At 43.9% G+C, this 24,473-nt stretch overlaps 1 protein-coding gene across 2 annotated transcripts in view; it reads right to left on the bottom strand.

Annotated features, from left to right (window-relative positions):
• Positions 1-513: 513 nt before the first annotated feature.
• DEPDC1 (DEP domain containing 1) overlaps positions 514-24,473 on the bottom strand; it is a 219,415-nt gene continuing 195,455 nt past the window's right edge. For both annotated transcript variants that reach the window (XM_069232451.1, XM_069232452.1), the window contains one exon: positions 514-3,309. In XM_069232451.1, coding sequence (XP_069088552.1) covers positions 3,169-3,309 — 141 coding nt within the window. In that variant the 3' untranslated portion in view covers positions 514-3,168. The remainder of the gene's footprint in view (positions 3,310-24,473) is intronic.

Genomic DNA, 24,473 nt, shown 5'->3' with positions numbered 1-24,473 from the left:
GGGTGGGTGGGGGCGGGGGGGGGGGGGATCGGGGTGTGAGTGTGTGTGTGTTGGAGCATGGGGGAAGGGAGCGCAGGAGTCAGTGGATTTCAGTTATTGTTGGTGTTTGGCTATTTGAGGAGTCTGTGCCACGCATACCCCAATGCTTTCCCACCAAAAAGCCTAGCATATTTACATAACTGAGAAGGCACAGCTAAGAAGACAGGGCACGACAGCACAAGACCCCCCCACCAAACCCCACTCCAATTAATTTCTATCATCAAAGTAAAAAGTCAGGCAGTACTTCAGATGAAGGAGACAAATGTAAAGCTTTACAAGGAAACAATGATGCAGCAATGTCAGTGTACTACCATATGGAGTCCTTTACCCATCATGTGAGAATACTGGGCCTAACTGAAGAGACTTACTAAATCGACATTATGAAGAAATGCAGACGTACTGATCTTGCCTCTTATAGTACAAGCCTTCATCCAAGGAACTTATACTTTGCAGACTTAAGCAGTGCAGAATACCACTAACGTGTACTAGGATAAAAAAATAAACACTGTGGCTCCAAAGTAAGCCATCTGTGACAGGTGTTCCCATGATCACAGTCCTTGGGAAATCAATACTTTAAATCTCTTCAAACTCCGAGCTTTGGTAATGGATGATAGCGAAATGTATGTCTTTGGAACAAACAAACTGGAAAAATGTTTTAATAGTATTTAAAGCTCTAGCCAATGGGCAAAAACCTGTAGGTTCACGGAAATGTTGTATTTATTCTGTAGATCTGGACGTTAGGAACAAAATCACCATTCCAGATGCAAATTTCAAATAGATAGTCCTTGATGTAAAGAACTAGTTTAAGGTTCAAAGCCAAAGTTGAGAAATATAGTTTATCGCTTAGAGGAATAGTGCTAACACATCAGAAGTCACGGTCCTGTAATTCAACTACAACCCATAAAAATTGTGTGAAAAATCTAGGTTGTCAAGTTCCTCATACTGAAATAAGCTATGTTCCTTGCGCAGCTCCTTAAAATTCCAAAGTTCACTGCAACACTTATTCTCTGCAACATGAATAGCAAATGTCACCAACACTAAAAACTGAAACACTAGTTAGCAGTTAGAGCCATATACAAGTAGCTGACACAACAGAAATGTTTGATAGAATAATAATCACTCAAGATCAAAAATCTTTAATACTACACTCATACAGACCCATGGGGTCAACAAGCAGATACGATTGTTCTCTCTCTGGCTTTCAGGCTGGGCTTTGGCTTTCACAGCAGCTACAAGACAAAGCCCTCAGTGGTGTTGGATAAAAGTAAAAAACATATTCCAATTATTGTTCATTGCCATGCACATAGTATGCTTGATTGAGTAAAGATTGTTGTTTTCCATTATTACTTTGGTTTACACGGGTTATAGAAATTTCAGTTAACACATCGAATAGCACAAAATACACAAACAGGGAACAACACAGCAAATGCCTACTGTAAAGACTTGTCCTTCAATTCAGATACTTTATTCCAACCAGTTCAGTAAAACACTGCTGGAATTGCAACTCGAAGCTTCACAATAGAGCAAATGTACATTATTAATGCCTCGGGTTTAAATGCATCTTCTGGATCTAAGCCAAAAGGTTAACCCAAAGGTAATCTGAGAAGGTCAGAATGACAAATTTTGTATTACCAAGAAGGGAGTCTCAATGATAATTATCGCTCAGTGAACAAAACGGGACAGGGAGGGGAGTTACACTGACTAATTTTGAAAGGAAGCATAATCAAAAGATCCATCTTCGGTCCCACATCCACATGAACATTATGTGGTTGCCTTGCATATAATGATTTCTGGCATTGGAATAACCACATCACCAATACATTACTTGCTGCCTGGGATTTAGCTCTCAGTTAAGGGGAGCCAGGTTTACCTTCTGGGCTAATTAAACCAAATCTTTCATTTTGCAGTGAGATTCCCTTGCTTTCGAATGAAGCTGTTTAAAGAACAACTGTTGATGTGTTCTTACCATGGGTTATCAAGCAAAGTGCCAATGACTGATCGAGTGGGCCACAATAAATGTATATTACTGTATCACAAACTTCTCCTCTGGACCATGTTAGGGGGAGGGTGGTCTCATACAATGTAATAAGTGTTCCTCTCACTGGGTTGAAACCAAAAAATGTATAGACCATGAAGAGAGAAAATGAATGAGCCTGGACCAAAGACTCAGTTGAAATCTGGAGATGATGTTTGTTCTGACTTGATGGACATTCTACTTCTTTAATACACAAAGACTACCATATCCAAACAAAGAAACTAAAACAGGTTACTTAGGACAGGGACACATCCACCTCTTACAGACGTCTGGATAAAGATGGGTTACCAGTACCAGTTTACTCCATAAATTGTGTGAGGACTGAGGAGAGACTCATTAGATAGGGATCCAGTGTACAATCTGAAGCCATTTGTAGGCCAAATGTTTCCTATCGCTAGGTTGCACTCATTTCATCATCTAAAACAAAAAATACAAAACAGTGGATACCAACACAAACCGAATCAGAACATACCTAGACCACTGTCAAAGAAGAAAATGAACCAAATAAAAACGAACTGACTTTCAATAGCGTAAATAATTACAAAGAAAGTACACTTCATTTATGTAGCGTTTTCTGGGGCAAGCACTATGCACAGCATAGAAAACAGGGCAGGGCCATCTTGCTTTTTTCAAGCCATGGTTTTCCAATAGTAAATTATTCCGGTATTGAAAATTAATGATCAGAACCTTGTGAGGGAAATGTGGTTGAAGTCAAGTGGTGAAAATGTCACCTTATTTTATCCTAGAATTCTTTGTACATAGTGCTTGTGGTAACAAACCCACCTCAAAGCTAAATGTTTAAAGGGAAAATGACAGCCTGTGCAAGCCAATGAAACCTTCCATTAAGAGGCAATCTTTTATGGCTTTCAGTCCCACCAAAAGTCAGTTGTGTTTTTAAAATCGTTTCTCTTTGGTCACTTATGACTCCATCTCTTTTTAACTGAAAATGTACAATTCTATCAATTTATAAACAAGTTAAATTTACCCGACGATAAAGGCGCTTTTAAAAACAATGCACTATCCAAACTCGCCAGTTTGTTCGAAAAGGATTATAAGGCAATTCAGAGATAAAAACAAGTTCACAAAGAAGATAGTCAGTATCGCAAGCTGTGAAATTTTGGCTTTTTCAGAGTCAACATTGGCTGCTTGATTGTAGGCCTGTCGGCAAACAGCTTCGCTTCACTTTCTGTGGTTGGAAAGCGACGTTGATAAATGTCTGGATATTCTTTCTGAAACTGTAAAAATTCATAATTAGCTACAATAATAACCTCACACGTATAAGGGTAGGGAAAGCATTCTAAGGGCAAACTTGCAATTCTTTTATTCTTTGTGTTGACTGTGCACCGGAGCACTTCAGGACACACATTTACTCGCATATGGGCCAGTAGAAAAACATGGAACAGTGGTAGAGCTCCCTGCCCTTTTGTACCACCTACCTTCAACTGTGAATGTTTTAAAGCAGATTAAGTAAGTGACGCACTAAAAGAAATGAGTTGCAAAAACAAACGAAGGCTCTAGGTTGGAAGCAGACATTTCGAACTTCTGACCGAATAAAAGAACATCGGCATTTAGGTTCTAGCAGTAGTTCTTCCAATTCTCTCCTGACTTTGTTTCACCATCTTTCCAAAGATGCAAGGGGCAACAGGGGACCGAAAAACATTCAGCGTCATGTTCAGTGCCACATTCCCCAACAAAAGTGGAGCAAATAATAGAAGTGTATGGTAGTACAGGTAAAAGCTGAAATATAAAACATGCAGCAAAGCTTGACCAGGATGAATATGCAATACGTTTCACACACCCACTTGCAAGAGGGTCATTCACCCTGTCCATGCAAAACACAAACTTGGGCTCCCCATCCGCAGAAATTTTAAATCAATTACCCAGTGCGGGGGAGTAATACTAGGATCATTACAAGTGGAAATAGAATAAGAACTAAGGGGGTAGAAGACATTTTTACACAGTAGAAGAAATTTTTACAAAATGAAATATAGCTATTCCTTATCTCGTTCCCTCTCCGTTTGTAATGTACAGGATTTTAAAGCACTAATTGGCCTCTGTCTCTCCTCTGCAATGGAGCAGTGATTGATGCTCAAGCTCTGAGGAAGTCATTGGGAATTATTTGTCACCACTGAAGCCTAAAGGATTAATGGGAATTCCGCACGAAAGAGAGACCCATCTTTGACTAGGGGGTCAAGCGAGAGGAGGCACTGAATAGAGTATCATGACAAAAAATGACCTTATCTTAAAGGTCCAACAAGCCCTTAGGTGACTGAAGGGCGAGAGGGGTCTGATCATTTGAACAGAAGACAATGGATTTGGGTGGGGTCGCATATTTTGGACTTCTAAACCAAGTCAGGACTCTTCTCTTGGGCCACCTGTTTAAATATACAAGCGTGGTGGTGCATACTGCAGTGTCTTACAGGTCCATTGACTACAACACATTTTGGTCAGCTACTTCTTCCCCAAGGCAAAGTGCAAATTTACTGTCCACCAGACATGGAAGTGCTAATGGCATTAACCTTAGGGTGCCATGATCACTATGGTGTTAGCGTGTCTGGGCGTGAGATTCCTGGAATGGTAGATTTGTTTGCCCTTTCCAAGTTCAAGACATTTGGATTCTCTGTGTACATATTGGAGGACAAGATTGTTCCCTTCACAGAGGCTGCCACTTCGACAAATGAGTCGAAAGGAGAGATTTCAGACAAGGTCAATGTGAGAAAAACGAGTTGGATGTTCCCAGGGCAGTCAGCTGGCCCCAGTAGAATTGGGCCCCTATTTTAATGCGGGATTCTTTCACCTATGGTGTACTGGGCCCCATCAGAGCCATCACTTAGAAAAGAGGAATTATTTACACACAAAACCAAATATATATGAGGACACTCTCTCAAGCGCCTCCCTACCTATAGGGAGAGCACAACACAGAAAGGTTACCCAGGTAAAAAAACTGCCTAAATGTACAGTGGAACGCAGCAGGAGGCACGTTTGACGGTCTACACATCAAACCCTAACCACTTAAAAACAAATTCCCCCCTCCTCCCAAGTATCTAGCACAAACAGACTGCATTAAAACAAAGGCGAGCCTACGAACTACAACAGTGCATCACCACGTAATTCAACATTAGAACATAAGCTCTTCCAGAACCAAACATCAGTAATGCGAAAAACATTTTAAAGGTACTATCAAATATATGCATTGTGTTTAAATGCCATTTTATACTGCGGCAATAAAAAAATTCTGTGCTGGAAGCTCACCTAGGAGCCTCACAGGACCCACCTGATAAGCGTTTAGGCCCTGTAGCCTCAGGACAAAAGCTAAAGCTGTACTCAAAACTACCAAAAACCTCCCCCAGAGTCTTGGAATCATGCACAAGAGACACTTATGTAGGAAGGGATTGTAGACCTCTTGTGGGTTATTTTAGGGCAGTGGGACCACAACACAATTGCTCCGCCTGTGGTGCCCCTGCCATGTTGGTGCACTCTGTGCCAAATATGCTAATTGGTAAGTTTCCAGCAAGGGCTTGTAGGCTGATACTTTTGCCCTGGACAGTGGTTTGAAGTGGCCATGACTGCATAGATACACTTAAGTTTTCTTTTTTTTCCGTCCAGAACTGCACTTGCTTGAGAGTCTCTTATAGCGCCAGCCAGCACGTCTTTACTGAAGGGATGCCCCTGTACCTCTGCGGGGCACTGTCCCACCTACTCCACAGACCACATGGGAGCCTGTTGGACCAGAAATCTTTGGCGTGGCTTCACCACCTCAACTTTTTGCCTTCAATCCTCATGTTTGTGTTGGCCTTAAGACTTTGTACACTTTATCACTGCTAACCAGATCTAAAGTGCTTGAGCAATTTCCCTCAGTTATGGTAACAAGGCTTACACCCAATTGGTATACTTAATGTACTTCTAAGTCCCTAGTAATGTACCAAGGCCCAGTAAATCAAATGCAACTAGTCGATCGGTAGCACTCATTGTGCCACCTACTTAAGCAGCCTTTTACGGTGCTTGAGCTAGTGGACTGCGGTCCTATAGTGTGCCTGCTGTGGCTGATTAACTTGTAACTGCTAAACCATAAGTTTGTGTCTGTGGCCTTCCTATTAGCAAAAAAGAAGAGTTGCTCGACACTGGGGTAAATATGCTGGATCCACCAAGAGGAACTGGTTGCCACATCTGGCTTACTGTAGGTCCCAACTGGACCTTTAATCGGAGGAGTTACCACTGGCCTTGAGATGGTCTGGGTTATGGGGGGTTGGCAGACTGGCCAGACTGCTGCCTACCTGATCCAAGAGGTCAGAGGATCCCACGCCCTCAGTCTGAGGCCCTTTCCATTGCCACAAAAGGGGTGAAAGGGAGACTGAAGGGAATGAGGTCTGGCCATAGCTCGAGAATCCTTAAAGCTTGAGTGCAAAGTCTACCTTGTCTCCAAAGAGACGGGTGCCATCAAAGGGCATGTCCATCAAAGTAACCTGGATATCCTCAGAAAAGCCAGACATCCTCAACCGGGTGTCGCGCCTCAGTGCCACTGTCAACGAAACCACTCCACCTAGAAAGTCGGTAGTGTCTAGTCTGCAACGAATGGTGATCTTTGCTGAGTCACTCACATCAGAAACTGCCCGAGAGTACAGTCCGGGCCACCTCCGGTACCTGTGGCAGCACTTTTGCAACTGTATTCCATAGCGTGTGGGAGTAACGGCCCAAAAGGCATCCAGTGTTCACGGACCGCAATGCCAAGTGTATCCAACTTTTTGGATTCCCTATCCGGTGGTGCAGAACAAAACGAGCACTGGGAAGTGAAGGATGGGATAACCAAGCTCTCAGGGGTGGGGTGTTGTATCAAAAAATGTAGGACACCTGTGAGGGCTTCATTAAAAGGGATAGTAGGAGGAGAAAGCATGCCACTATCTGGATAAGTATCCAGTCCGCTGGTTTCACTTAAGTCTGTACGCCAGTCCAGAGGTTCTTGGAGCTGGAATTCTAAAGGGTCCAGCAACCCCTCCCATTCTTCACCGTACCCTATCCTATAAGAACGTGGACTCAGACATAAGAGACAAGGCTCCTGCTGGCATTGGAGCCATATGACACCCATCCGGCTGTGTGTTGGATTGGGAATGGCGCTGCCTGTGGGTGCGGGCAGCACCAGGAGCATCGGCACCGCCGTCAGGGTAGGTCAGAATGGAACGACCTGAGTCAGTCCAGAACCACGTCTGGATCCATTGTTGTCCCTTGACGCTGAGGCTGAAGATGCTGGTGCGGAACCTGAAGGGGCCCCTTCTGAATCTGCAGGGGCCGAAGATGCTCCAGCAGTGCCCCGAAATTAGGTGCATGGCATCATAAAACTCTTAAGTGAGCAGGGGTTGCTCTGGCTCCTGGGAACTTGGGAAGCTGCAGAGTCAGCCCAGGCACAGACTCTGCACAGTGAGGCCTAAAACGTCGACGCTCCCTCGTCTCATCGGCCAAGAAGTCAAAGAATGCTTCAACAATAGACTTTCTTGTGCCTTGACGTACCCTAGTGCCCAGAGGGCTGGGAATGAGAGGACAATGGAGGACTCCCGCGACCAATTATGAGACCTTCCTCTTGACCAAGATCTCTGAGCGGAGTCGAGCGTCAGGCCACCATCAGCTTCCGGGACCGCTTCCTCAAAGCCTTTGGATGCATGGGCCGACCTTTACAGCACAACTTTGGGTCGTGGTTGCGCTCCAGACACCATAGATAAGAGGTGTGGATCAGTAACATACATCACCCAATGACAGGAACCGCAGGGAGTGAACCCTGTCTTCCACAATGGCATCATCGATGTACCAAGAGTTGAAATCTCTTAAAAAAATAAATTAAAAAAATTCTGACAAAAGTCGGAAAAAGACAGTCAAAAAATTACTTGGGGTTACTTTCTTTAAATCAGCCCTAGCTGGCGGGTAAAGAACGGAACTGAAATCAAAGTGCTGGGGTGGTGCCTATATAGGAACCGCAACATCACATCCAGCGCAGACAACCGACGTGGAGCCGTTCAACACCACCTAACAGCATGCAGGGGTACAGCTCAGAAAATTGGCCTGATTCAGTCTGTGGGAAATTTAAAGGTAAGGAATTTTCTAATAGAGGGTCTCTATCAGATAGGGCAGGACTCCGAGTGGACATGAGTTCTGAGGCTGTAGCAAGGTCGAATGAGGTCTTTGATATTCATGAGACTTCAGAACAAGAGACAAACCAACAAGCCCTTGGAGTCACTTTAATTCTGAGAATGCAGGGGGTCCAGTCCTTCTCACTCCCAAACAAGGAGGGCAGCAGGCAGCAGAGCAGGCAAAGCAGAAGTCCAGCAGAGCAACAGTCCTTTCAGCAGCACAGCAGTCCTTCCCGGCAGAATGCCCTCAGGTCTGGAAGTATACTGATTTGATGTATCTGAGGTCCGGTTCTTATACCTAGTTGTGTTTTGAAGTGGGGGAGTCTTCAAACAGAGATCAAGTGTACAGAGTCCCTGCTGTTGCTGCCCTGGCTCCAGAGACACTGCACAAGGTTATGCAGCCCTTTGTGTGGGCTCAGGACACAGCCCATTCTGGTTTAAGTGTCAGCTCCTCCCTCCAGTCCTGCCCAGGATAGCTAATCAACATGCAGATGGCTACTCAGTCACACCTAAGCTCCCTTTGTGTTTGGCTGTCTGGAGGGAATACACAACAGCCCTGCCGTCACACACCCAGATGAGTGTTCAGAAACAGGTAGAAAGCATCAGATGGTTAAATTAAGAAAACGGCAACTTTCTAAAAGTGGCATTTTCAGAATTAGAGTTTAAATTCAGACTTTACCATAAGTTGTGATTTTAAATTGTGATTCCAGAGACACCAAACTTAGGGGATTGGGGGGATGAGGGGGTGGGGAGGTGAATGTCCCATCACTTTCCAATTGGAAATAACACTTATAAAATGTAATAAAGCAATCCCAATGTTAACCTTTGGGTGAGACTGGCTTTACAGTGGTGAAAAACTAATTTAAGAGTTTTTCATTACCTGAACATGTAAAACTCAAAACTGCATGCTAGCTTTTAAATACAGTGCACCTTGCCCATGAGGCTGTCCAGGGCCTACCTTAGCGGTGACCTGCATGTATTAACAAGAATTGGCATACCCAATAGGTCTCGCCTTTGGGACCTTATACGTTTTTAGCCATGTGGCACATCAAACCTTAATCAGAAATAAACTATGCATTCCTTCATACATTTGGCATTAGACTGCATTGGTCAGAACATCCCCAAGCGGGCACCACATTAGAAACAGCATTGGGAAGAAACATGGCCATGTAACCATATAATCTGCAACTATACGGTATAACCACATGAAAAGGGAACAATATATTCAGCCTAAGAAAACAGTGCATTACCCATTTTCAGGCCTACCGGGCCTGCTAGAATATTATCACAAACAAGGCCCTTAGAATACAAACTACCCCCAGCTTGAAAGCAAACCATGAGAGAGCTGAAGACATTGGATGGTGGGTAGGTAATGATTTTGCCCCCCACCAACCTAGCAGACCTAGAAGGTGAGTTGGACAGAAAGAGCACGCAGTGCTGAATATTTTGGTGGTGGTCCCATTATCCTTGGACCATCACAGTATGAGTTATGGGCAGAAATGTGTGGTAAATGGAATACCCCACAAGGCATTATGGGGCGAGTTTCCCAAGTGCAATGAATACTGTAGTATTGGCTCTCCCGCTGTGCCATGGAGGGCCGTTTAGGATTTCGTTGGTGGCTTTCTATTTAAAAGGCACCTGTTTGTATATTGTTTCAACTGCTAAACTTGCAAAGAATATAGGAATGGGGCTGCAAATTTAACTAATGCTCATGCAAAGCACCCCAATGTTCGGGTCGAGTGAATCTCCCTCCAACTTGCAGCCTTTGCTGGGAGCAGACATCACACAGAAGCAGCAAGATGCCAGAGAGAGAAACATACCACCACAAGCTTGAAGCGGAGACAAAAGGAAAAAGTAGTGCGCTGACACTAAGGAATATGGCTGAGCAATAATCCATGTAAATGGGTCAGTCTTCATGGCGGTAACAAAACATCCTCAAGGCAGGACAAACCTAAAGCATTTACCTAACAAACCAAATGAATTTTGAAAGACAGATCAAGGAACAATTTAAAGTGATGGGCGTGGTGAAAGTCCACAGAAGTAGATTACAGCATGCTGAGAAACAGCGCATGCAAGCTGCATTGGCTCACCCTAAAAAGGAAGGTTTGGGCCGGGGAAGTGGTTGAACTTGCCAGGTAGACAAAGTCTAAAACTGCACACTCAGGCTCTGCAATGACAGGCCTGAGCCATGTTTGAAGAGCTACTGCAGTGGGTGGCACAATCAGTGCTGCAAGTCCACCAGTAGCATTTAATTTACAGGCCCTGGGCACAGGTAGTGCACTTTACTAGGGACTTATAAGTGAATTCAATAAGCCAATTGTGGATTAAGCCAATTTTATTATGTTTTAGGAAAAAAGCACATGCACTTTAGCACTGGTCAGCAGTGGTAAAATGCCCAGAGTCCTAAAACCAGCAAAAACAAGGTAAGCAAAACAGGTCATCACAGGGCAAAAAGTTAGACCAAACGTCACCAGGGATGCCAGCTCTAACACTGTTCAACTGCACTCTAGAAAGGAGTTAGTAACACACAGACCTTCGTTACTGAATATTAGCAGACTTCAGTAGCTGTAGTCTAAAATAATAAGAAGAAAAAAAAGAACAAAGTAACCTAGCAGTGGATATCCATCCATTCCATAAATAAAATCTAAATGGAGGACTATGGCATTTTAAGAATTGCATGGCATGTACCCAATGGTCTTGTTTTTCCTGGGGCACTGTATTCTTCCAGTGTGGGAGCACCCTTGATTTTCCAGAGTCATGTCAGATCTGCTTCTGGTTGCCAGAGTCAGTTCTCTTGATTCTTCTTATTCCCATGTTATGCATGTAAGACCCTGCATAGGGATGGAGTCTTAAGATCCTAGAGTAACACTCTCCCTTTGTGTACGTCTCAAGACGTCCTCTAAAAGTCAAGTGATTAAGAGCGATCTCTACAAAGTCAACATAAAGTATGGTAAGTGTATGCCAATAATACGATCCCAAATCTTTCAGTGATCACACCATGCTTAAGCGCTACCATGTGTCAGAGTCATGTTTGGAGCACACTTCTGAACCACAATGAACACCGACATACTCCCCACATTAGACCAAACAAGGTAAACCCACTGTATTGACAATACACAACAAACGGAGGGCCTACTGACTTGAAACCTAGAAAGCATGCTGAAATCTCATTAGTGACAGCAAAAGACTATACAAATGATGTAATAAAATGTAAAAAAAAAAAAAAAAAGTAGACTTTACCAGTATACCTGGTTTCCATGACTGTTTAAGGGAACACGAACATGGTTACAAATTCAGAAGAACTCACTGATCCTACATTGATTACTAAAGGGTGGCAGCAAACAGAATAGCGCCTGACAATTAGCATCCAATAGAAACAAAACCTTAAAAGATTGTAGCTCAAGAGCAGCCGGTAGTAGTTTTAATAATGGCAGCTGCACACAATAGATCTGCATGTACCAGTTAGCATCCACCTACTTAACTGTAACAATGGGCCTGATTTAGAGTTTGGCAGACGGGCTACTCCATCACAAACATGAGATATCCCGTCCGCCGTATTACGGTTGCCATAGGCTATTATGGGATTGTAATACGGCAGATAGGATATCCGTCACGATGGAGTAACCCATCTGCCAAACTCCAAATCAGACCCAATAGTTTTTTGCATTTCCTCTAGTTTTATTTGGGCAGGCATTTTATCTAATTGTCTATATATTCCCACTGCTGGCAAGCATACATTCTGAGAAGTGTATTCAAATTAACTATGCACTTTAGTGTAGCCACTGCTCTCTCCATATTGCAACCCACTGTTTTTGGTGGAGGACCTCCAGTAGCCGGTGAATGCACCCACTTCCTTTCTGCAGTAGCTATAAGTGTCTCTGATTCCATATGTGTATCAATGTATTTTGGGTCCTGAGATGAGGATTTATAGTTCTATTCTCTGCGAGGCTAACAGTGCTGGGGATTTCTGGTACTGAAAATACTTTCCTCCTCTGCTGGAGAATGGGAGGAAAGATCAACATGTTTTAATTTCTTCTGTGTAGGAGACAACGTTTCAAATTAAGAAACAAGACTTGTTCTACCTCCATCTGGAATATGTATGTGTCTTTTGATCAGCCCATGACAGATTTATGGGGTAGGGATGGTGTCGTATGATATACATCTCCTCCTAAGTGGTGTCGGCATCAACTTTACACTATATTTACTCCTCTTCCTGAACGTCGCACACTATCATATTTCTCAACCTGTATTTCTAAATTAGGTACTTCTCTGTACCCAAATCTTCTTGACCCTCCATTTCCTCCAGAATAACTGGGATGTGCTCTTCTCAGGTTGTCCAATTGGTTCACTTTCCTTGCTCAGACTTCAGTTCCCTGAAGATATGGGTAATTTGTCAGCAGCAAAAGCCCACTTGAACATTTTTTTCCCATCAGGCTGACTATCTCAAAGGAAGTGCCTTTTTTCTTTTCAGCCTTGAAACCCCAGAAGACCTTTCCTGCTCCTCAGCTTTTGAGGCATTTAGTATGTCTTTTAAGTTAAGCACTTCTGTTTGCCCTTTCAAAATCTATTGCCCCCACCCCAACTGAAGGGGGTAACAGTTTCAGCTTTCATTATTTTGGGTTTTGGTTTCACATTTGGGCCATGAGAGCCTAACTCTCAAAATCATCCCACCTGGAATGGTGAGGGCTGCACTTTTTGGACACTGCAATGTAGAAAAATCTACGAGACCTACACACATCTGAAAACTGAACATTTGGGTGAGTCCAGGGTGGTGTGCTTCACATGCACCTGCACCATTTTCTTACCCACAATGCCCTGCAAACCTTCAACTTTGCTTGAAATCACACATTTTCTTCACATTTTTGTGATGGAACCTGCCAGAATCTGCAGGAATCCACAAAATTCCTACCACCCAGCATTGTCGCATCCATACAGATAAAAATTCTACCCCACTAGTCAGCCTAAAAATGCATATTCCCCCCCCGCAAACTGTCCTTTTGGACCTGTCCGGTTACCCCTCATCTTTGACATGTTTTTGGCTCTTCCCTGTCACAGGCACTCGGCCCACCTACACAAGTGAGGTATAATTTTTTACTGGGAGCCTGAGGGGAACGTTTGGTGGTAGGAAATTTGTGCCAGTGAGGTGTTACCACACAGAAATGTGGGAAAATTAGATTTTTTAATGCTAAATTTGAGGTTTTCTGAGGATTCTGGGTAAGAAAACACTGGGGGAAAATCAACGCAAGTCAGACCTCCCTGGACTCCCTCGGGTGTCTAGTTTTCAGAAATGTTTGGGTTTGGTAGGTTTCCTTATGCGGCTGCTGAGTCCAGTACTCTTTTTTTCTCTCCATATTTTGAGGTTTTCTAAGGATTCTGGGTACCAGAACATGGTGAGAGCCCCACAAGTCACCCCATTCTGAATTCCCCTAGGTGTCTAGTTTAAAAAAAATGCACAGGTTTGGTAGGTTTTCCTTGGTTCCGGCTGGGCTAAAGGACAAAATCCACAGCTAGGAACTTTCCAAAAAACACATCAGATTGCAATGTAAAAAAGTGATGTGTCTGTCCATGATGCATTCCCTGACGTGGGCATTAAGTCTATCCACGCAAGTGAGGTACCATTTTTAATCGGGAGACTTAGTGGGAACACAGAATAGCAGAACAAGTGTTATTGCCACTTGTCTTTCTCTACATTTGTTCCTTCCAAATGTAAGACTGTAAAAAAAGACAACTATTTCACATGCTAGTATGGGGACCCCGGAATTCTGAGAGGTGCAAATAACCACTGCTTCTCAACACCTTACCTTGAGCCCATTTTCGAAATACAAAGGTTTCCTTTATACTTATTTTTCACTCTATACATTTCACCAAATGAATTGCTGTATACCTTGTATACAATGAAAACCCATTGCAAGGTGCAGCTCCTCAATTGGCTCCGGGTACCTAGGGGTCTTGATGAACCTACAAGCCCCATATATCCCCACCACCGTAAGAGTTCAGCAGACATAATTGTGTATTGCTTTTGAAAATCTGACATCGCAGGAAAAAGTTAGAGTAAAATATGGAGAGAAATGGCAGTTTTTTTCACCTCAATTTCAATATTTTTAATGTATTTCAGCTGTTACTTTCTGTAGGAAAAACCTTGTAGGATCTACACAAATGACCCCTTGCTGAATTCAGTATTTTGTTTACTTTTCAGAAATGTTTCGCTGTCCAGGACCAGCATTGGTTTCATGCCCATTGCTGTCACTAACTGGAAGGAGGCTGAAAAAAAACAAAATAGTAAAAATTGGGTCTGTCCATGTAGAATGCCAGAATTGTGTTGAAAAATTTGGTTTTCTGATTGTCTGCCTGTTCCTGAAAGCTGGGAGGATGGTGATTTTAGCACCGCAAACCCTTTGTTGATGCCATTTTCAGAGAAAGAACCACAAGTCGGCTTCTTTAGCTCCTTTGCCCCATAAAAATAACAAAACAAAAAAAAAACGACATTTGAATCCCTAGGATGTTGGGAAAAAAAGACGCAAATTTGGCATGGGTAGCTTATGTGGACATAAAGTTATGGGGGCCAAAGCTCGAACTGCCCCAAATAGCCAAAAAAAGGCCTTGCACCTGAGGGAGAAAAGGCCTGGCAGCAAAGGGGTTAAAAGCAGAAATATACAGAAAATTGTGCTTTTTATGAGTGACACTGTTGTCCTTCATGAATTCCAGACCAACTGCTAAGCAGATAGACCCCATGGGGATTTAAAAACAAGATGAGATGCCTTTAAATACAGGCATGTGTCAACATGTGTGCATATAATGCCAATAGTTGTAGTGTATTGCTATATTTAACTGCTTCATTTGCTAAAAGGAGACAGGCATCAAGTGTGAACGCATGTTTATCGGTTAAATAAATTTGGAAATATACCAACGTACAACTCCATTTATTCAAGACAAAATAAATATGGATAAGTACCAATAAAATAGCAAAAAAATTAATATGGCTAAAAAGACGGAAATGTAAAAAATAAAACAAACAAAAAAAAACAAAAAACAGGTGCCTTACACATGATTCGCTTTTAAAACATCTCATTTTGCAGTTAGAGAAAGAAAAGTAAATAGCAATCCCACGTTAAAAGAATAAGCAGCAATTTGACAGAAGATATAGCCTGACATTTGACCTCGCTCTTTGAAGAACTGGCAAAGGAGACAAGATAAACCTAAGACCCAGCAGAGGGCGCAACCCACAGTTTGGGAAACCGGGATCTAAGGAATAGTCAAGGTGCAGTCATTTATGCGGCACAGACCACACCCCAAGGCCACTGAACACAGGCTTTTGGAGGGGAGGGGTTCAGAAACCTTCTCTTAGAGATAACAAAGTTTGCCATCTAAAGTAATTTAATGATTGAATCTCCAAAAGTTTAGACAGATTACTTCCTTATTCTACTAAACCTGGGGGCGCAGTATAAAAAGGTGCTCCTTGGTTCTCTCCCCATCTTCACAACCTAAAAAGGGAATGCAGGCGTCTGGAAAGGAGATGGAGAAAATCTTATGAAGTGTCCCTGAAGCAGGACTATAGGAAAGCTATCGGACTTTTCCATTCAGAAATTAAATCAGATCAATCTATTTTTTATGCTACTAGAATTGAACAGTCTTCAAACTTGCCAAAAGAGATTTTCTAAATACTTAAAGAAATCGCACAGTCTCACACTCATAGTGAACTCATGAGTGCCTCCCAATAACATAGCAAGAATCTGACACTGTTTTTTCACCAAAAAATATCAGATATTTATTCAGCTTTCTCAGCAAACTCTCCTCATGCTACTGATTTTATATAGCAGCATATATCACCCGCCGTTTCTGTTTCGCAATTTGCTCTCCTCTCTAAGGACACGGTATCCAAATTAATTGCAGCTCTTAAATCCGTCTCCCCACTTGAACCGGCTCCTCCTCAGGTGCTGGCTCTGGGTGCTTCGGTCTTAGTCCCAGTTCTTACTGATGTTCTAAACGCTTCACTTTACAGGAGTCTTGTTCCAGAACAACGGAAACATGCCATAGTTAAAACCCTGCTTAAAAAGCCTAACTTGGATGCAGCTCAGTTGAATAACTACAGGCCTATTTCTCTGCTGCCAGCATTATCTAAAATAATCGAAAAGCATGTTAAACACCAAGCTTTCAAGTTTTCTTGAAGATAATAATATCCTTTGTCCCACTCAGATGGGATGTAGATCCCTTCACAGCAGAGAATTGGCCCTGATTGCAGTCCAGGATGGGGCCAGAAGGCGGCTCAATCATGGGATAGCGACAGCTATTATTCTTCTTGAACTTAGTGCCGCCTTAGACACTGTCGATCATGATATATTACTTTTGAGAATGAGGCAGGTCGGAATCTTGGGTAGGGCCTTTAGATGGATCTCCTCTTTCTTGGAGGGCAGATTGTTTCAGATACTGGACAGGTCTTTTCCCTCCAGTTGTGGAGTGCTGCAGGGTTCGTCGCTTGGTCTGACACTATTCAACATTTATATGATCCCTCTTGCAGAGATAGTGAAGCCTTTTGGTATCTTGGTGTCTTAAGCAGATGCCACTCAGCTTGTATGATCATTGTCCACCAACTTCAGCCCCAACTGTTCGTTACTCGCCTTATGTCTCGAGGCGGTGTTGGGATGGATGTCAGGATGTAAGCTTAATGGAGACAAGACCGAAATAATATTAGGATACAGCCCTCAATTGGGGTCCAATCTTTCTATTTTGGATCCAATCTTTCTATTTTGGAATCCTTGGACAATCCCACCCCCCCTCCCCGAAGAATAATATTAAGAACCTAGGAGTCTGGCTCAACCCACGCCTTACCACGGAGCACCATGTTAATAAGATCATTTCCACTTGGTTTGGCTTACTTAGGCTCACATGGAAGGTTTTCAAAAGTCTTCCATGTGTTACAAAAAGAATCATTGTTCGGGCCCTTATTTCCAGATTAGATTATGGAAATGCATTATATCAGCTCCCCGAAATATGTGACTAGAAAGCTGCAGGTGGTGCAGCATGCCTCTGCCCGTCTTCTTTTAAACATACAGAGTCATGTCTCTGCCAAAGTGGCTATTTCCTCCCTCCATTGACTACCTGTGGAACAACGCATAAAGTTCAAAACCTTATGTTGCGTCCATAGGGCCTTACATAATAGAGGCCCCCCTCTGCTAAGGGCATTGGGGTCCTTCTATAGGCCCCTCAGACAGCTTAGGTCCTCATTAGCAGCTTTGGCCTCAGTTTCCAGAGTAAATGAATCCAGATGGGGTGGAAGTTCCATGGCCTACCTTGAAGCCAAGTAATGGAACTGCCTCTTCCCCTCTGCCTTACTAGCCATAAATCTTCCTTTTGTTGACTACTTAAAACGTGGCCATTTAGAGTATAACCACTAGACTATCTCTCAGAGGTCTGCTATCCGTGCTGGTAGGCATTTGGGTAGCCATGCGCTTTATAAAAGACCATAACATAACATGAGGGCCTGGTCAACTGCTTGCTAGTTGTCAAAAGGGCACTGCCAATATACTTGATTTGAAATGTACCAGTTGATGGAATGGTTGTGCACCAGGAGGGCCTTTCTCGTAGATTATTATTATTATTTTTTTAAAGTTTTCAATGACTTGGGCAGCAAGTCTTACTGGATGTCATAAGCCCTAGATTACCGCACAATCTTTTTCACAGGCTTATTCTTGACTTGATTCCCCCCCCCCTCTTTTTTTAGCACATTTTCTAAGAAAGGCTTTTTCTAATTTGGATGAGGAGGCTATAAATGCTTTTAAAGTAAATTCCATACGAGGGAGCACCATATTCTTTGGTTTTTGTGCTGCACTATTGTAGTGCTTGGTGGACTTCACTGAATCTTCCCCAAAAAACAAGGAACCCCCTTTAGAAATGGGAATGCTATACCTTTCCAGAAAGGAAATATTCAATACCCTTATCTTGCACTTAAGAGTCTCTGAAGTTAATGTCTTACAGATGCTGCAGCAAGTTGCTTTAAGATGGAGAAATAGGAAGTAAGAACAAGTTACTTAACTTGAGTAACTCCTTTTCTGGTAGAGACTATCTAGCTGCAGATTCCTTACTTCAGAATATTCCCAGGCCACCAAACAGACTGTCTTGATAGTAAGGAGTCTTAGATGACAACTATGCATGGGTTCAAAAGGTGAACACTAAGTTAAAACCAAATTAAGGTCCCGCTGGGGCATAACAAAAGGTTTGGGTGGAACCATATGTTGGAGGCCATCCAGAAAAAGTTCAACAAGTGACTAACACAGGAGGCTGATCCAGAAACCTTAAAAAATAAAATAAAAAAAAAGACAAAAAATAAATAAATAAAAAAATCAAAGATGCCTAAGTGATTTCCTTTTACTGTGCCCAGAGCAAGGTGTTGCCAGGCTAAAAACAAACATTAACACTACAGATAAGGCTGCAGACAGAAATTACACTATAGACAAGGCTGCAGACAGAAATTAAACATGTTTGTCAGTGCACCACACCACATACTGTTCCCTATGGCCGGCGAATAATATCTTTGTGGATGGATGCCTGGCTGCCAAGATGACCTCACAGACATCAAAAGGGAGACCGAAAACTCAACTGTTGCCACTCAATCGCCATGCATAAATCCAGACTGTGTGCAGGTTAGAGTGCAGAACCCTCCCCCATTGATGTGACAGGAGATCCTTCTGAAGGAGCAGCATGATTGGAAGACCGATGCTCATGCCTAGGAGTTTGACATACCACACTCCCTGTGCCCTATTTTCGAGCCACAAGGATGATTTGGGCCAGGTCCACCTTGATCTTTAGAACTCACCACTCCAGCTGTATCAGCAGGAAGGTGTACAAGCGTCCCGAGTCCCACTAATGATAAAATGAGTCACTAAGCGAGAGCAGTCTTGAAGTACCACCCCGCCCTGTTTGCTGCAGGACCACATGGCGGTGAAGCAGTCTGAATACTTGAACTGGCGCACCCTTGATGGAAGAACGACATTTACTGCAAGGAAATCACTCAACTAACAGGGTGATGTGGAGTTGAGACTCTGCTGGGGACCAGAGTGGCCTGATCTCCACTTGTCCCAGATGACCACCACAAACCGGAAGTAATGCATCTGCCACTACTGTTAGATCTGGTTGGGGAAGGGAGCAGAGCCTGCAGGTGACACAATCCTGGCTTGAAAACCACCACTACAGGTCTTTTGCAGTTTCCTCCAATATCTGGACCAGGTCTGAGATTCCCCTGATGCTGAACCCACTGGGGCTTCAGACCTAATGCAGTGTGTGTATATGCTACAAGGCATACTATACCAACAGGATGCAGCAAGTCAGAAGATCCAGCAGTTTTAGAGTCAGTCTTGCCGAAATTCAGGAGAGGTTGAAACATCAGAATCATAGACTAAATAACCTGTACTCGCCACTGTACTGTGTCCAGAATGGCTCTGCTAAAAGGAGGTGTCTGTGAGGGAGTCAGGAGTGACTCTGGCACATTGATAGAGAACCCCTGCGAATGTAGGAGGTCCTCTGTAGTCTTGAGGTGCGTGACAACCACCTGGCGCGAGGCCCCCTTCAGCAGCCATTTGTCGAGGTAGGAGAAGACGGGAACCCCTGACCTCCGCAAATATGCTAAAACCTCTGGTATCACTTTTGTAAACACCGAGGAGTACTTGTGATGCCAAAGGGGAGCATGGAGAACTAAAAGTGCTTTCAACCATGAACTGTAGGCAACATCTGTGACCAGGGAGACAAGACCTGAGCCAACTTGAGTATTTTGAATTTCTCCTTACTCAGAAGTAGCTGAAAGGGCACAGGTCTAGTATAGGGCGGAGGCATCCATACTTCGGCACAATAAAAAGGTATGTGAGGAAATGGAGTAAATTTTATGGTGGTGCGACCTCTCCTTGTAACACAACCAGCCCCTTAAGGACCAGTCCGGTTTCATTTGTCAAACCTTAGCAGGTGTATCTTCAAGCAGTCTGGTTTCAACAAAGGAACAAGCGTAAGGCATTTAAATAGCAAACAAACAATTGAAAGCCACTCAACACTCAAGAAATCCAACACCAGTTTATAAACATAGAATATATTTTTAAGAATTTATGGATACCAAAACGAAAAAGGTCCAACAGAGGAATCCAGTGATATTTTTTACTGGGAAGAATCAATCAAGACTATTTAACTGCGGACAAACACTAGCAAACAATCCGACACTTAGAAACTTTTTCAAAAAAACTTTGGTTTAAGCGGAATGCAGTTACTTAGAGTGACTTTTGGGGACTAACTCTGGCAGAGTGAGTCAAGAGGATCAGCAAGGTCCGAAGAAACAATTACCTGAATACAAAAATCAGTCTTCAGGCCAGTTCCAGTGTCAGTGTCTCCTTGCCTTTTACTTTTATCTAGTGGCCAGGATGCAAGGGATACAGGATGCTGAAGATGCTCCAGGATGCAGGTCCATGGTCCAGGTGGGTTTACTTTGGCCACAGAGGTCTAAGTCCCTCAAAATCCTCATAGGTCTGTAGTGGATCCTATTTGGTTTTATTGGGGAAAAAGGAGATAGCTTAGCCTTATGGCTTTTAGGCCTGTGCCCTCGTCACCTTGTGCCTTTTAACCCACTTATCCTACTGCTTTAGCACATTTACTTAATTATTTCTTCCAAAATGGCTGCTATGTTTATAGTTAGGAAGATGTTTTAATTTCACGTTATCAGTGCCACTCTGAAGGAGTCACTATCCACGTCAAAGATAAGTGATATACGTAGGTATTCACACCTTGTACTTTCCCACTTGTGTGACAGTAACATAATATACTTTTTCAGGGAATTGTTTATATAATTGCCGTCCCAAGCATGCCTTCTTAGCTAGTGTTTAGGAACATACCTGTGTCAGGGGTCCTACAAGATCTGTTTAGAAAAACCTCATGCACATAGGACTATCAGAGGGATTCCTACCAGATGGCATTAATGCTATCTATGCTACACGTCGCCTTGATGCAGACCCAGCCTGTGTGTCCCCACAGAGTTTGATCTAGAGACCTCATTCCAAGGTAAAGAGGATTGGAGGGTGTTTCTCATGGACATGGTACTGGCAGATTAGGTTTAACACAATTAGCTCTCTGTAGGTTAGAGATTAGGTTCATCATGCTAGAGTATTAGGGTCTATTTCACATCTCGTTATTGGAAGACTGTGGGGGTCTTTGTATTTACGACCCTCATTTTTACTATTCTGTTTCTTGCATTGTTCATTATCCTAGTCATTGCAGCCAATTTACAGTAGATTGCAATCTTGTTAATAAACCCTATTGAAAACTATACTGCATCTCCTTTATTGCCTGTGTGTGACTGAGACTTGTTGCTCATGTGAGAGAAGGCTTATCTCCGTTTAACCACGACTCCCCTGAGATGTTTCAATCTTCAGTCAATATGTAAAGGCTGCCACAAATTACCTTTTACAGTCTGAGTTAATGGTGAGGTACTGCTTGTGAGCCAGGAGGGTTGGGCTGACAGTAGTGACTTGTTTTAGGAGTGGCCTAGTCGCCTACAAACAAAAATACTGTCATCCTTAAACCAGCAGGCTTGCCTAGAGCAAGAGTCCAACTACGACAGGTCCAGCAAAAGTCCAGTTGCCGCTGGACTACAGGTCACCAGGCACAACAAAACACAGCGGTTTCCTCCTTCTGGGCCATAAGCGTCACTCCTGAGGGTTCAAGCAGGACACTGCAGGCACAAGTCTTTTCATTCAGTAGCCCAAGCAACAGTACGTGCAGTCCAAGATCAGTGCAGCCTCTTGTTTGCTGGTTCCAGGTTCAGCATGGCAGTACTTTCGTCCTCCTCTCCAGTCATGTGAGATCTGAGTTCTGGATGCCAGGGGTGACCCTTTGATGCCCAGAAAATGCCCACAGCAGGGTTGCAGTCACTAGTCAATGACCTACTAGGTTCCCTCATGCCCGATGACAACTTCCTTTGAAGTGAGGCATCTATCCCAGAGTAGTCTATTCTACCCACTCCTAAGATGTCAGGGCCCTTCTCTTAGAGGTGTGGCTACCTGTGGACTAAACACCCATGGAAAAAACGGTTTGGCCATTGTTTCCACCATTCTGTCCCAGACGCCAACCTGTCTACTTGAACAAAAGTACAGCCCCTCTTTAATGTGTTCAACATTTGCCCTTGTAAGGAGATTCCATCTTTTAAGTGTGCCTTTTGAGCTAACACCTGTGACTTCCTGTCAGGTGGAGGTAACACCTCCATCGGCAGGCCTCTATGTTTACCAGTCCTGGAAGCTGTTGACATGTCTCCACAGGCGGGTAGAAAGCTACCTCCTGGCCAGTCTCTGCAAGTGGCCACTGTAAAACTGGGCAACAAAATGGCAAGTTTCTAGAAGCTGCATGTAGAAACATGTTACATTAATTTCAACTTGGGCATCAAGTCAGGCTTAATGTAACAAGCTGTTCGATACCTTGAATTACCAACTTTGGTAGTCCCATTCAAAATTTGGCACAGCTGAGGGGTCAGCATGCAACTGTGTACTTGTCAATGGGGCTACCAGTCTCTCCCAGTAAAAACAATTGTGGGTTTTTAACTGTCAGAACATGTTAAGCACATGTTTAATATGCTGCACCTTGTCTTAGGACTCAATAGGCCTGCTATTGGGGTGAACAGTTTGTGACATCCATTAGTCTCAAAATATGGACTGCTAGCGGAATAGGTGGTACATGATCCTGCCACCAACAATGTGGCAGACTGGGCAGATCTCTGGCTTTGGGCCCAACAAGGTTTGTGGGAGCCGTATCTGTGGCCACAAAAGGACTGGGGAGACCACTGCCTGTGGTAGCTGAGTGAAAATGGACATGGCTTGTAGCCATGGAAGGGCCGGAAGGCAGAGTGGGGCAGGTGTGGGGTCATGTACAGTACCAATGATCAAGCAGTGGCTCTACTGTCCTTAAATTGCTTGAGCGCCGAATCTGCCTTATTGTCAATCAGGCAAATGCCATGTCCATAAGGGATGACTTGACATCCTATGAGAAGTCAGTTGACCTCGGTCAGGCATGATGATGAAGCGCCACCTCACTACCTAGCGAGTGCTGTGTTTAGTCCACAGCGTATTGTGAACTTTGCTGCTTCCGTGCCGCTGCCAAAACCTGGGTCAGGAAGGCTCAAGCCCTTCTTGTGTGGGAATGCCGACCCAAGAGGCACATGGTGTTCACTGGACAGAGAAGGCGGCTGCTGAAAGAGAAAACACTCTTGCCAAAGGTGTTCAGCCTCTTGGATTCCCTAACCAGTGCTGTGGTGGAGGGGCACACACCAGGGTTAACTTTGGACATGGAGGCCTGAACGACCAGGCTCTCTGGGGTGGGGTGCTGGGTGAGGAATGCTGTATTCCCAGGATCAGAGTGATGGTGGTGAGATATCCTACTGTGCAAAGTCACGCCTGTGCAGAGCTTGGACCAGGCCCTAAGTAGGACATCAGTGTGGGATTCATTAAATTGGAAAATAGGTTCCATGGGGGGCTACCCTGAGTTGATGAACCTCTGTCAAAACCACAAAGGGAAGCGAAGGTCCACAATTTCAACTGCCCCCTGCACTACAGTGGCAAGAAAAGCACCTTCCTCCAAAGCCACGCTAGGAGAAGAGACCACGTCAGTCTGGTGAGGTGCGAGGACCACTGGTATCAGCCAGTTCCTCATGCCAGTTATCCTTGTCCCAGGGCTCCTTAAAATTTAAGATGGTCAGGATAACATTAGGCTCCTCAGATACGCCGCAATCTTATGCTCCACAGGCCTGGTGAAAAAAGGGAGTCAGTGTTTCAAACCCGAAGGGGTCTTAGTCCAGTTGGCGCCAGATTCTATATTAGATAATGCAGGTCGGGCACCCCATCTGATATGAAAATGATCATGGGGTCAGCAGCCCTGGGAATGGCACCACTAGAACGGACTCCAGAGAAGGTCACTTATTCAGAGGGCAAACCCACCGGCAGAAATCCAGTCGGGCCAGCTTCCGTACCCATAGGGCCCAGCTCGCCCAAATAGGAGGTGCATAGTCTTATAAAATTCATTGTTGGAATGGGGTCGCTCTGGCAAATTCAGGGAAGCGTGAAGTGAACCTAAATTCAGGCTCCAGGAGTGTTTGAGCGAGGTCTAGACTTATGGCATCGTTAACTTGGACTGATAAGGTGAAGTCGAAGAGGGTTTAGACTTCTTGTGGGCCTTATCAGAAAAAGATCTAGAATTAGAAGAGCAACAAGAGCAACTTCGAGATCAGGTCCTGGACCTTCCACACGACCAGGACCTAAAGCAGTGAGGAG

The sequence above is a fragment of the Pleurodeles waltl genome, chromosome 4_2, assembly GCF_031143425.1.
Source record: "Pleurodeles waltl isolate 20211129_DDA chromosome 4_2, aPleWal1.hap1.20221129, whole genome shotgun sequence".
Taxonomy (NCBI): domain Eukaryota; kingdom Metazoa; phylum Chordata; class Amphibia; order Caudata; family Salamandridae; genus Pleurodeles; species Pleurodeles waltl.
Note: the sequence above shows the minus strand (reverse complement) of the source record. Positions and strands in the feature narration are given on the sequence as shown.